At 40.2% G+C, this 12,960-nt stretch overlaps 1 protein-coding gene across 1 annotated transcript in view; it reads left to right on the forward strand.

The window, feature by feature from the left end:
- The window catches only part of LOC119735678 (structural maintenance of chromosomes protein 3-like), a 45,599-nt gene that overhangs the window by 15,360 nt on the left and 17,279 nt on the right, over positions 1–12,960 (forward strand). Inside the window, exons 12-18 of the mRNA XM_038209516.1 lie at positions 1,387–1,508; positions 3,383–3,527; positions 6,428–6,600; positions 8,033–8,132; positions 8,337–8,494; positions 9,031–9,172; positions 10,137–10,287. Of these exons, the coding sequence (XP_038065444.1) occupies positions 1,387–1,508; positions 3,383–3,527; positions 6,428–6,600; positions 8,033–8,132; positions 8,337–8,494; positions 9,031–9,172; positions 10,137–10,287 (991 nt within the window). The remainder of the gene's footprint in view (positions 1–1,386; positions 1,509–3,382; positions 3,528–6,427; positions 6,601–8,032; positions 8,133–8,336; positions 8,495–9,030; positions 9,173–10,136; positions 10,288–12,960) is intronic.

A 12,960-nucleotide genomic window follows, 5' to 3' on the forward strand; every position in this document is an offset into this window, starting at 1 on the left:
AGGGGAATTGTCTCAAATTTTGAGTTAAGAAGAGTTTTGAGTTATCCAATGGATTTTCTATTTAACAATTGAGGGGAATAAGTTTTTACTTTGAGTTAGAACGGTTTTTGCCTTAACAGGTTTTGACTTATCGAGATTTCACTTTAGCCGTAGCTCTGGAAGCCCGTCCCGAACATGGCCTTAGTATGTCGGATTCAAAACGGCAAGCTGACCCCAGCAAGTGCGATTGTTAGAGTTGTGTTACCCATGCTATTTTCTAGTTTCATCCCCAAAAAATAGATTTCTTTTCTAATTTTTCTAGCAATACAAAAGTTATTCCCTTTTGAACGATTGAATGAGACATGACTGAAAAATATCGGCCCATGTTTAGTTCTTGAATTATTACTTGACAATTTCTAATTATTGGCTGCCAGACAATAATTCCGTTCTCGCGGGGTAGGCTGGTTCCCGCCTTACAATCAGTATCAATAATGTACGGATTGGGAGCCAGTCTGCTCGCTAAGTGGATCTGTTTGAGCCCAAAACAAAAACCTATTTTTCAGAGGGTTGCAGACATCCAAAAATGAAAAATGTCGATTGCTAGTAAACAGGAGGTTGTGGGTTCCTGTCCCACCTGTGTAGGCTTGATATTTATGTTTTTCACACTGCTTTTTGATCAAGGATGAAATCCACGATTAAATTTGGTAAAACCTCTGGTGAAACTTTCACGCACCATTTAAACTGTATAGCCAACATTTTACCATGGCTGCCGCCGGCACAGTATGTGTTTGTGGTTGCTTGAAGGAGAGGCGCATGGCCTTGATATGTGGCCTGGTTGCAAGTTGAATTCAAAATTGTATACAGTGTTTATGGTTGACACAATCGATATTCGCTGGTCATCAGCAACTGTACAAATTCAAACGCTAGCGTAATGATTAGTCACCGTGGTGCATCTGGAGTGGAGTGCGGTAGCCTCGTGGTCTGGGCCATTGAATTCGTGGTCTGTGGGTAATTCTGCAGGTTGTGGGTTCAAGTCCAGCCTGGGGTTATGGTGCGGGTGTCCTTGGGCAAGGCACTTTGTCACTCATTGCTTCTCTCCACCCAGGAGTAAACGGGTACCTGTGAGGGCAGAGATGGTTAGTGTGGTTGATTGAGCTGCTTTGTGCCGATATGGCAGCATCGAGCTGTATACTCCCTAGGGAGCTGAGATGGTATTTGGTATGTTAAATTGGCCCAAGGAGCAGGGGTAATAATGATGTAAAGTGCTTTGATCTTTAAGCGCTATGTACGAACTGTTATTATTATCTGATGCTTTGTAAATAAAATATCGCATAAATAGAAGGTCCCGTTTTAAAATATTGAATACACGTTTTCATTGATGCCATTTCTTGATCTTTGCATTGGCAGAGTCGCATTGAGGACCAACTGGAAAAACTAGACAGTACAATCCAGCAGAAACAGAATGATTTGGATCAAATAATGCCGCGATATGAAGAATTGAAGAAGGAAGAAGAACGCTGCTCAGCCAGGTCAGAACATTTTTAAACAGGTTGACTTCTCTGGACACTTTATGGGTTTGTGGCTTCTGACTAATATTGCTTTTAAGAGTGAAGATATGACAATATTGGGACTGCGCCTACATAGGGCTGGATGGCTCAGTGGGTCTATAGAGTGATGATCCAGAGTTTGCAGATCCAAATTCTGTTTGAGTCAACTGCTTTGCTGAAACTTCTTTTAATTAAAATTCACTATTATATGTGTTAGGCAAAATGAGACGGAACTGGGCACAGGCCATAGTGCAAAAAAATGCAAAAAAAAAGAATAGGGGTGATTTTTGAGTTTCAGATTGAGTGTTAGGCCAAAAAAAAATATATATTCGGTCTCTGGTCAGACCAAAGTTCCGGAATTGATGCTGCCACGCGGCTTTTTTTTTTGTTGTGCTTTTTTTTCTTTTTTTCTTCAAGCTTGGATTGTACAGACAAGGTGGGTACTATTTTGCTTTTTTGGTGTCCTCATGTACATTAGTGTCCTCCATAATTTGCCTTGGTGCTTTCGATCATTTGCCTTGGTGCAATTTCCCATTCCTTGGTGCTCTTTGGTAAAAAAAATTGAGGAGGTGCGGAAATAGAGGGCGCTGTTGGAGCTACCGTGGAACATTTTGGGGGGAAAAAAAGATCGACGCGCATGATTAAAATCGACGCGCGCGCTGACCAGAGACCGAATTATTATTTTTTTTTTGGCCTTATTTGTACTCTTTTATACTTGTATGTCTACTGCACATATTTTAAAGAAAAAGTATAAAAATCATGGACTAAAAGTGCTTTTAAGGTAAAACAATGGGCATCTTTCATTTTCACAACTAAGAAGCTTGAAACTTTGAAGGCCTTTTTCTCAGTGTTTTACTTTTTTGACATGTTGGTAAATGCGAACTTTGAGCAGCCATAACTTGTCAACGGAAGGTCCTATTGAAGTGCAACAAACAGTATTGCAATGAGAATTGTATTCTCATTCCAAAAACCCACAAACCCTCATTTCGACGTCTGCCCAGTTCTGTCTCTTTTACCAGAAATCCTCACGTGTCAGATTTTCAGTTGCAGCTTATCCTTCTTGAGTAACTCCCAATTGCACCTTTGCAGCCTTGCAAACATTGCTTTGCATTGTGACTTTGATCGTGTTCCCTGGCCGCATGGTAAAGCCAGGTTTATAGCTTCTGAAAAGCGGCCCTTGAGCAAAAACACTGACTCATTATGAGACTGCTAAACTATTTATTGCTGGATAGCTCAGTTGGTTGAGCATGACCTAAATATTTATTACAAATGAATCTAGTCTGTTCTACCCCCAGTGATCACCTAAATGTGATTTTTCTACACTAGAAAGGTATCTTGTTCCAGGTTTCTAGTGTAGTTACTGTTAATTGTGGAGTGTTGTGGTCTCACTGTCTGGAGCATCGAATTCAAGATCTGTGGATAGTTCTGCAGGTTTTGGGTTCGAGTCCAGCCTGTGAGGTTTCGATCGATGCGTCCATTGGCTATACATTGAGTCCCAAATTGCTTCCTACCCTGGAGTTAGGTGGGTGCTTGTCAGAGGGCAGCTAGATGGTGATTGTGTTTGCATTAGCAGTATGCCCCTGAACAGTAGCTGAATTGAGCTGCATACTCCAAGGGAGCTGAGATGATATAAGGGGTGTTTTATATGCCCAATGGGTAGGGTTAATAAAAATGAAAGTCCATATATTTTGATCTTTTGTAAAAGCTTTATATGAATACCCATTAGTTTGATTATGTTGATCTCATCCCAAATTTTTCTATGAACTACTGACCTACCCCTAGTGTCTCTGAGATAGTTTGTAGTTGATTTTAATTGTAAGTTCAATAAATATATCCTACTCTTTTTGATTATCCAGGCTCCAAGTGTGCGAGCAGAGACGGACTGAACTGTTTGCCAAGCAGGGACGTGGAAACCAGTTCACCACCCGCGATGACCGGGACAAATGGATCCGAAAAGAACTCAAGTCGTTAAATAAGGCCATTAAAGATAAGGAAGAACAGGTATTGGATAATACTGAGTGCAGTTGATGACCTTTCACTGTTTGCAAATCGTAAGCGTAAGATCATTTGCATTGAATCACTGGGTTTTTTTTAAAGTGTAACATCCACTGAGCTGAAACTTCAACAGGTTAGGTTTTGAACACTCCTCTTTTGATTTTGAGTGGTGTTATTATTGGAAATGGGAAAAAAAATGCATGAAAAGCAAATGATCCTATCTGCCTTTCATTGAGCACTTTCATAGGCAATCTCAAGTTTCATCAAGTCTCTTTGTACTATGCTAACCCCAGCACACATCGTGTCAAAAGCCGGCATTGTAATCCACTCAATTTAAAGTCAAATAAAAAATAACTAGGGAAGATTAACCCTTGCTCCACAACACCCTCCAGCTCACTTCAATATTTGCCAAAAGTGCCTTCACAATTTTGTTTGCAGTGCCCTTCAATGTATGCCACAATACTAAGTCTTATGACTTGCAATCGCTGGCAATAAACAGACCAAAGTAAACTTGTCTGTACTGAGCTTCCCTTAGGCCCTCCTAATTCCTCTGGATTAATGCCATTTGCTGACCGAAAGATAAGCCCTCTTAATGTCATTTTTATGCATTGTTTAGAATTCACTTGGCTGGTGAGTCAAAGCATCTTTTAGTACATTCCAGGTGGAGTGACAGTGACAATAAATTTTATTTCACCGTACGGCCTCTGCTGAAACAAAAGACAACTTAACAATTACAATTTCAAAGGATATTTAACAAAATTACAATACACAGTTACAAAAATAAAAATAATATAATATAAACTAGGAATTTAATTAAGACACAGAATGTACAACAGGATAAAAAAGGAAAAAAGAAAGAAAGAGAAGATATGCAGTATACAACTAGGCACCAGTAACAACAACATGAAATATTCTAAAATTTATCCATGATTTGCGAGCAGAAGTTAGCGAGTTTTTTTTCTTCAGTTCTATAAAGTTGGTTGTGTTGAGGAGATGGGCTATTTTAGGGTGTTGGGCTTATGAAGGTAATAGGGCTTGAGATATTTGGCTCTTTCAGTGGCTGTCGATGGGCATTCAAACAAGTAATGAAATTCATCACCTAATTTGTCTTGTTGCAGGGTTCTCCCCATGTACAAACGTGCGTATCGGCCCGATACGCTGGAATTGCGGCCCGATACACCGACAAAAATGCCGATCACATTTTTCATCCCCCGATACGCACAATATAATTATTATACAAGCCATTAAAATGCACAACATAATACGCCATACACCGTTTTATACGCCATTATTTCATCTTGACATGCAAAATCTTGACAAAAATCCCGTTTTTCTGATGCATGTGTGATCAAAATGCACACGATGACGGGTCTTTCGCGTCGACCGCCAGGACCCAGCTATATATTAGCGCATACAGTATGGTACACTGGTTCCCTCCGCGTGCTAACAGTATTAATGCTATGATGAAGGACCGGAACCAGTGACTACTGCCTCGTGCGTGCATACATGATGATGATGTCGGCCGAAGTTGGATCGTAAAAGCACCAAACAGACATCGATGGAGAAAGATAATTTTTGCAAATTAATTCACAGAACGTGATCTTTATTTTCTGTGTATGTGTTTTCCATTAAAATGACGAGATTGCAAAGCTCGAACTTGTGGCGAAACATCGTAGCATGCTTCTTAGAAGCAGTAGTACAAAATTTTCGGCCACATGGGATGGGCCGTACACAGTGCAGTAATGCACACTGATACTGCGCTGTGTACACGGCGCAATGTACGACCGGCCAGACTGAATGTTGACGGCGCCAGGGGCCGTGATGTACGTTAAGCATATAGTGGAGTCAACCACCTCAAATATATTTTTAATTAGGTGAGGCAAGTTTTAATCACTTTTGATGGTCAGTCTTGATAATTTTCGTGGTGCAAAGAAAAATAATCCAGGCACAAAACTAAATGATTTTTTGTTCAATATAATCCATTCAATCACGTGTTTTTATTTCTCCATGATTCAATCGGCAGCCAAAAAAATTGGCGAAATAATTTTTTCGACCTACAGACGCTATTTTGAAAGGCATGTAATCAGAAGCAAAATTGATTTTTTTTTCTTCACCTTAATTTCTTAATTTGAAACTTGCTTGTACATACTTTCTAGATCAGGAAGTTTTAACACAGGTTTTGAAATGTTGATATTTTTTTAAAGTAAAACATTTTGATATTTGTTTATCTTTAATTACCAAAAATATCACAAGATCTCCTCTAAATTTTAAGGAAAAATCTTCCTCTATAAAATGCACCAGAGGGCCTCTAAAGTTCAAAATTTTGCAGGTTGGTGAATCACAACAAAACTTCCCCCACAGTTTTGAAAAAATCCTGGGGAGAACCCTGCTTGTTGGCACAGTACACAAACTCGACAATCCCTACTTATATTTTGGAACCTACCACTAACGACAGGCAGCCTGTGGTTACCACATCTGAATTTACATAAGCTAATACGCTCTTTTGCATCTAATTTTACCAAGTAAGTTTCAAATCCAAGATCTTCTTTGAAAATTCTATAATTTACACAATGGCTGTTTTGGGCATTCAGAGTTTGTAAACGGATATCGGATGACCTCAGACTGATAGCATTTTTTAACCACGTCCTATTGATAACAGTACCATTGTACTGTGCATTGGCATGTCCAACTGACATGCGCTAAATTCCACCAAAAGAAAAAAAGTTATGCCACCGTTCATTTGAAGAGCCAGTCACTTGACTTGGAGTTGATGACTTGAGCTTAAACCTTAGGATGTATTTATACAATGTAAAGTTATGGTCCCTTTAAGAAATAATTCTTTATTGACATACAAGAATGAAAAACTTAATGTTAGGTGTTTTTTTTGTCCGGCACCTTTGTCCCAGATTGCACGTCAGCGGGAAGACATCGCCTCCGACATGAAGAAGAATGAAGACCTGGAGGTCCGAATGGCTAAGCTGAATATCGACATTGAACAGATGAAGGATTCAGTGGACACCTCCAACCGCAGTCACTACGATCAGAAGAAACGCAAAGACGAACTTCAGAACGAGAGAAAGTGAGTAAACGCTTGCTCTACTACATCCTCCAAACACTTTACTGTTTGCCTTTAGTATCACGAGGTTCCTGTAAAATATTGAATACCAAGCTTATCCTCTTTTAGGTAAATGAGCACCCTCAAATTCACTGTAATGGGAGTCTTTGCCAGTGTTGTAGTCCAGTACTGTTATCAGAGTAGAAGTACTGCCGAGTATCAAGCTATCAAATACCAGTCACATCTGAATAAGTGACCCTTGAGAACGAGTACTTGGACCTTCAAGTACAAGTTTTGTGAAGCCGAGTTCAAGTACTTGGACCTCTGAGTACAAGTATTTTATGGAGTACTCAAGTGAAAAGTATTAAAATCTCAAGTAATGAGATCCCACACAGACACTGGTCGCACAATGTACAAGATGAAGCATGTAGTCTGTCTACCCTTCCCCATACCACTCTCAAGCTGTCCAACTCACTTTGCTCTGCCCACTCCAACAGTGCCCAATCTCCATGAACATCCAACCTCTAACTAGGGCTGTCCATTTAATATTTGATTGATCGAAACTACGTTTGATTGATCGAAACTACGTGCTGCACCTGTCAGAAGTTGTGTGCTCCCTTTGAAATAAGCGCGTGGCAAGGAGTGTTTTGTAGTAAGTAGGAGTGTTTTGTAGTTAGTAGTTTATAGCTGTCGATGGATTTAACCCAGTCCTTCTGGATTTGAGGTGTGCAATCGCAACCCCACGCCATCCCGAGAAGCTTCCCGAGAAGTGTGATTAATTGCACGCCTAAATTTCCCTGGACCACAAAATCACACACCTAGAAAACCACACGCCTAGAAAAATCACACGCCTAAAAAAATCCAGGTGTGCCTTTTTCCACAGGCCTGTGATTTTCAAATCACAAGGACTGTTAACCTGCTAAAAGTATGGGAACAATGAGCCACTGTAAACAAAAACAGTTACTGTCAACAAAAATTGGCATCGGACAATAAAGCACAGCAACTTTAGGATTAAAACAACATCAGAATCATGTGTGTACATGTATGCTAGTGATTTATCTTTCAAATATTCCAACCAGCAAATAGCTATTTGAATATACGGTTGATGATCGAATATTCAAATATTTGGTATATTCGGGACAGCCCTACCTCCAACCCACAGGGCTTCATGGGAAAGTATTCTGTCAGCTGATGGTGAAACCCTATTTAAATGAAAAAGAAAAAAAGGCCTCCTAAAAAGGGTTTTTTAATGAAGGTACATCCGAGAATGGGAATGAATTTGCAACACTTTGTGTGAAATAAATGGTTTTCAGATGTAAGATAGGATGGGCCAAGTAAAGTAGTTTGAACAAAGAAACAAATAAATTCAGTTGTTAATTTTTTCAAACTGAACTTTTCTGATTTATGGGAATTCATAAACCAGATTTCTCAAACTGTATCTCCGCTTTTCTTAAAGTTCCCTGTGGAGACAAGAGAATAGCATTCAGCAGGAGATAGCAACGACCAAGGAAGAACTACACAAGAAAGAACAGACGCTTCGCTCCATGACTGGCAAGGTAGGAAGTAGGAGTGTTCAGGTAGACTTGGTAGAATTGGACCCTATGTCATGCAGTTGTTTGACACAAAAGTTTACGAAGCACAGAAAATCTTCTTTGAAAAAATAGGTCAACATTTGTACAATTATGCTTGAAAAAGTGTATGTGGCATTTTTGGTGCATTTGAAAAGTCATGATGTAGTCTGGGCTTGATTGTGTTTGCAGGCTGTGCTGCGTGGCATCGACAGCATCAAGAGAGTCCTGGATACCTTCAGGTCAAAGGGCATGACCCGGGAGCTGGAAGGTTACCACGGCGTCCTGATCGAGAACTTCCAGTGTGCCTCACGCTTCAACACCTGCACTGAGGTCACCGCAGGAAACAGGTGGGGGATTCAGATGAATGTGGTATTATTTCACCTATACATGTGAACAAGTTCTGTATTGGGCAATTCTGTAAATTTGGATGTACATGGCAGACACTTTATTGAGCTGCTGTTCGAAAAGGGAATGTGATACATCACTAATATGTGACATCTAATGAGTAGAAAACAAAATTTACAGACTAAACTAACGTACCACCATCTTAACGACCATGTTCATGTACATCATGTGAACGGACGTACGTGGAATTTTACGGAACTGCCCATTTCCACATTCTGCATTCAACCCTTAATGCGTGCTTTTGGGGTACAGGTAAAACAATCCTTGTGTTCGTCTTTTTGTAGCCATTGAAAAGACCTTGGCTCTTAGCCAGTAGCGACGCTATGGGGGGGGGGGGGGGGGGGGAATTGGCCTCCCAATTGTCTTCCTTTGGCCCCCCTTCAGAATACTAGAGCAAGCTTCTGGCTACTCACCATTGTAGTTTGTGAATATGAGACCTGATGAGCATGGCATTGATCACTCTCCATTTATCTCGCAGGTTGTTCTACCACATCGTTGACACGGACGTCATCAGCACTAAAATCCTGTCCGAGATGAACAAATCCAAGATGCCTGGCGAGGTCACGTTCTTCCCTCTCAACCGTCTTGAAGACAGAGAGACCCAATACCCAGAATCCCCGGTAAGTTTGACCCTCGACCCCACTGGCACTGCCAAGGCATTCTCACTGTATATATGGCGCGGTGACTATTTACCAGAGTCAAATGCAAACTGGGAATTGAAATTGTAGCGCCAGTTTGTTTTGGGAATTGAAATTAGTTGCTGATTCTAGGTCCCAAACAGTTCATTCTAGTCGGTCCCTGACAATTTTGAAAATAGGGAGGTTCCGGCATTCGTTGAGAGATTGTGCAGATTCAAGTAAGAAATGAATTCCGTGGAGATTTTAAAAATGAAAATGAAATATACACATCCAAAATATTAGAGGACTTAATGTTTCGGATTCTGGCAGGACCTTTCTCAAAAGGCAAAATAACATTTGTACAGAAACAAACAACTAGGCGACACACAGCTTTGAAATAGCACACAGGGCGTCAAATTGCAGGCTTATCTCCTCCATCTCACTAACGTATCAGCTGGGTCCAATTTGTTGGGTCCCTGTTACATCTGACATGAATGAGATTTTGTAATTCAGGACACATTCATGAATGCCTTCTATCTCCAAGAGTGAGTATATAAAGCAAAGTGCCTGCCAAACAAATGAAGATAGTGTGAAGCCAATTTGAATGACAAATTACACAGGTCAGGTGTAAGAGGGACACCAGAAAATGTCGCACTTTTGGACTCAAAATGTATGTCAATATGAACCAGAAATGTCCGAAATGGGTTTTGTTCCAGACAAAATGTCTGGAACGTGAACAATGTCAATCATTGTTCAGTTTTAAACATTTTTCTCAGAGCAAAAGCGTTTCAGACATTTATCGTTACTAGTGAGTCAAGTAGTCAAAAGTTTTTACATTTATCCATGTTTTGAATATTTAAGAAAATATAAAAATCTGAAAAGCTCTAACAAATCTTTTCAAAGATAAATGTCTTTGCTGCTTCATATGATTGCTAGCTTGATTAACTAAGCTGTGCTTGATCCACAGGATGCCTTGCCCATGTTACACAACCTCCAGTTTGACGCCAAGTTTAAGGCTGTACTGAACCACGTCTTTGGCAAAACGCTCATCTGTCGCAGCATTGATGTGGCAACGCAGTTCTCCAGAACACAGAATCTAGACTGTGTCACCCTGGAAGGTATTTCAAATACAGAATAACAACATTGTTAGAAGAAAATGTCACTTAAAGGGACACAGCATTTTGGAAAGTGCCCAATTCGGGCGATTCACAATGCAGTGCGCCACCAAGAGTTTGCCATGGAGAGTCCATTTTAGGCCGTTTTTTTTTAATTACTTGGATTACGGAATCGCCGCCGAAAAAAATCGGAATTTTGAAAAAAATTAAAAAAATCGCCGCCGGAAATTGTCGATTCTGACTACCCCAAAAAAAAAAAAAAAAAAAAAAAATGTGCCTATTGTACAAAAAACTCTATATTGCGCGCTGTCCAGGCCTGTAAACCATAGTATTAGTACTGGTTTGATCGAACGACATGACTTAGACTGGCGACGACTACAGACTGTGCCGTGCGGGCCGCGCGCAGCCATGTATGGTGCACATGGTGAGTCCGTGCACAGACCACACGTGGCCGTAAATATTGTGCATGGCCAGGCCGCGCGCTGTCAATGCATGCAGTGTGCAATGCATGCATTGCAATAGGAACCAGATCTTCCATGTCTGCTATGTTGAAACATTAGCGTAAAGTACAAACTAGCGTTGTCTTTGATTTTGTTTTATTGTTACACCGACTTTGTTATTCCTATATATTCTTATGTGTATTATACTCTGATTTTGCTTTAAACGTCTAATTTGAGAAAAATTGGCTAAAGTTGCGTCAAGTTTGAGGTGTTTGGTGCTCGGGTCGCAACATTTATTATGTAGGGGTGAGTAAAGTCGTACCTTTGCACCTTTTGTGTAAAATGTGTATTTCTATTGTTCTAAAGGAGATGTTTGGAAAGGCGTTGTTAGAAATATATACTTTAGATATTCTGAAATTACGGGTCACGTTCTGTTCAACAGTACATGTACAGTGAAACTATACCGCTCCCCCGTAGTGAATAGTGGTCTAGTCCTCTGACCTGTTTGGTGCATGCATGGAATCGGACAACCTAGCTAGCTATGCACTGTACTGGGTCACGTCATGTACGTTCACGATGCCACAGCACCCGGAACCTACAGTCTACGCGTTTGTTATGAGCCACGGTTTTTCATTTAGTTGCTGCCATTCTTTGTACACAGAGCATTACAAAACTCATAAAATATACGCCAGTACCAATTATTGCACAGGTTTGAAGAAATAAAGAAAGGAAAGGGCCGTTGGTCACTCCATGGTCACTATTTCTTTGAAACCGTGGTTTTGAAAATGCAGTGACTGTTCATTCTCGTGCCCGTTTTTGTTTCTTCATGTCTCTATGGGCGCCGCCATGTTGGATGATAGGGCGCCCCCATTTTTTTTTTTTTTTTTTTTTTTTTTTTCATTTCCCGCTCGCCGCCGGAAATGGGGACCCAAAAATTCCGTAATCCAAGTAATTAAAAAAAAAGGCCTTATCAAGTTTACAGTGGACAAAACGTGGCCCATTTGAATGAGTGTGTCAGTAGACAGCTTGAGCTAATTTGTTATAGATTGGGGCATAGCGTTCTGCTGCCTTACAAAAAACATATTGATAAAAAGAAAAGAAAAGGGCAAACAGATACTCGAATCATACGCTTACGAAACTACTGACCGGAAAAACAAACAATGTCAAATGTCCCGCACTGCGAATTTGTTAACTATCTCCCACAATGCACTGGGAAAGATGAACTCTCCATGGCAAACTCTCGGTGGCGCACTGCATTGTGAATTGCGTGAATCGGGCTACAAACTGCCTTTTTTTATTATTTGGAAAAAATATTTAAAAGCAGAATATCAACATCAACACAACCATATCTCAAAAATTGCGAGAACAAATTTGAGGGGTCAAAATTTTGACTCTCAAAAAATTGAGCTGTTTGGGTGCTACTCGTAATTCCAGTTGCACATGTTCCTTTGAAAATGTCAATTAAAATGTATGTGTGTTCACCTGCTATTGTTTTAGATTAATCAATTGACTGCAGCTTTGTCAGTCTGCGTGGGAGTTTGCTTGTGAGCTATGGGAACTTGTCTGCCACCACTCCGGCCGCGCTGCATGCCAAGTATATGTACAGTGCGGGTGCATCACATGCAGTGTGGAGCAGTGCGGGAAACAGTTAACACTTGTGTATTGGTGGTGCAAGTAATGGAACTTGTACACATAACGTGTACCTTACATTGAATTGTCCGACATGCACATTTGGCCAAATTTCGCAAACGTTTCATGTTTATGATTGTTTGCTTACCTTATTTTAAAGGTATACGTCGCAACAGGAAATCAATATAATGTCGTACATTTATGGAGCAATCATTGGAGATCCTTGTTTGCTTACATCTGACGTTATACATATTTCAAGCGTTAAATTTTGAACCAAGTTTTGAGGACCAAAATTTTGTACCCCAAAATTCTTTTGCATAGTAATTACATGGAAACCACCCAGCAAATTGCCAAGCTATAGTTATGTGAATGGTTATAATAACGATCCTTACAACTATTATCATTTCATTGTAAATGCATTTTCTATCTAAAAAAGGAACTTTCTCTCCGTAGTGCTCTATTTATTCTTCAGAATTGGGGGCCCCTGTACATTTTTTATGATATCACCCCCACACAGTTTTGGCACTGAGAACTCGTTACTTTTTGGCTGATGTCTTGTGCATGTTTCTAAACCAAAATTGTAAAAGTAAGATGTACTTTTCTCATG

The sequence above is a fragment of the Patiria miniata genome, unplaced genomic scaffold (genome assembly GCF_015706575.1).
Source record: "Patiria miniata isolate m_02_andy unplaced genomic scaffold, ASM1570657v1 HiC_scaffold_10, whole genome shotgun sequence".
Lineage (NCBI taxonomy): Eukaryota > Metazoa > Echinodermata > Asteroidea > Valvatida > Asterinidae > Patiria > Patiria miniata.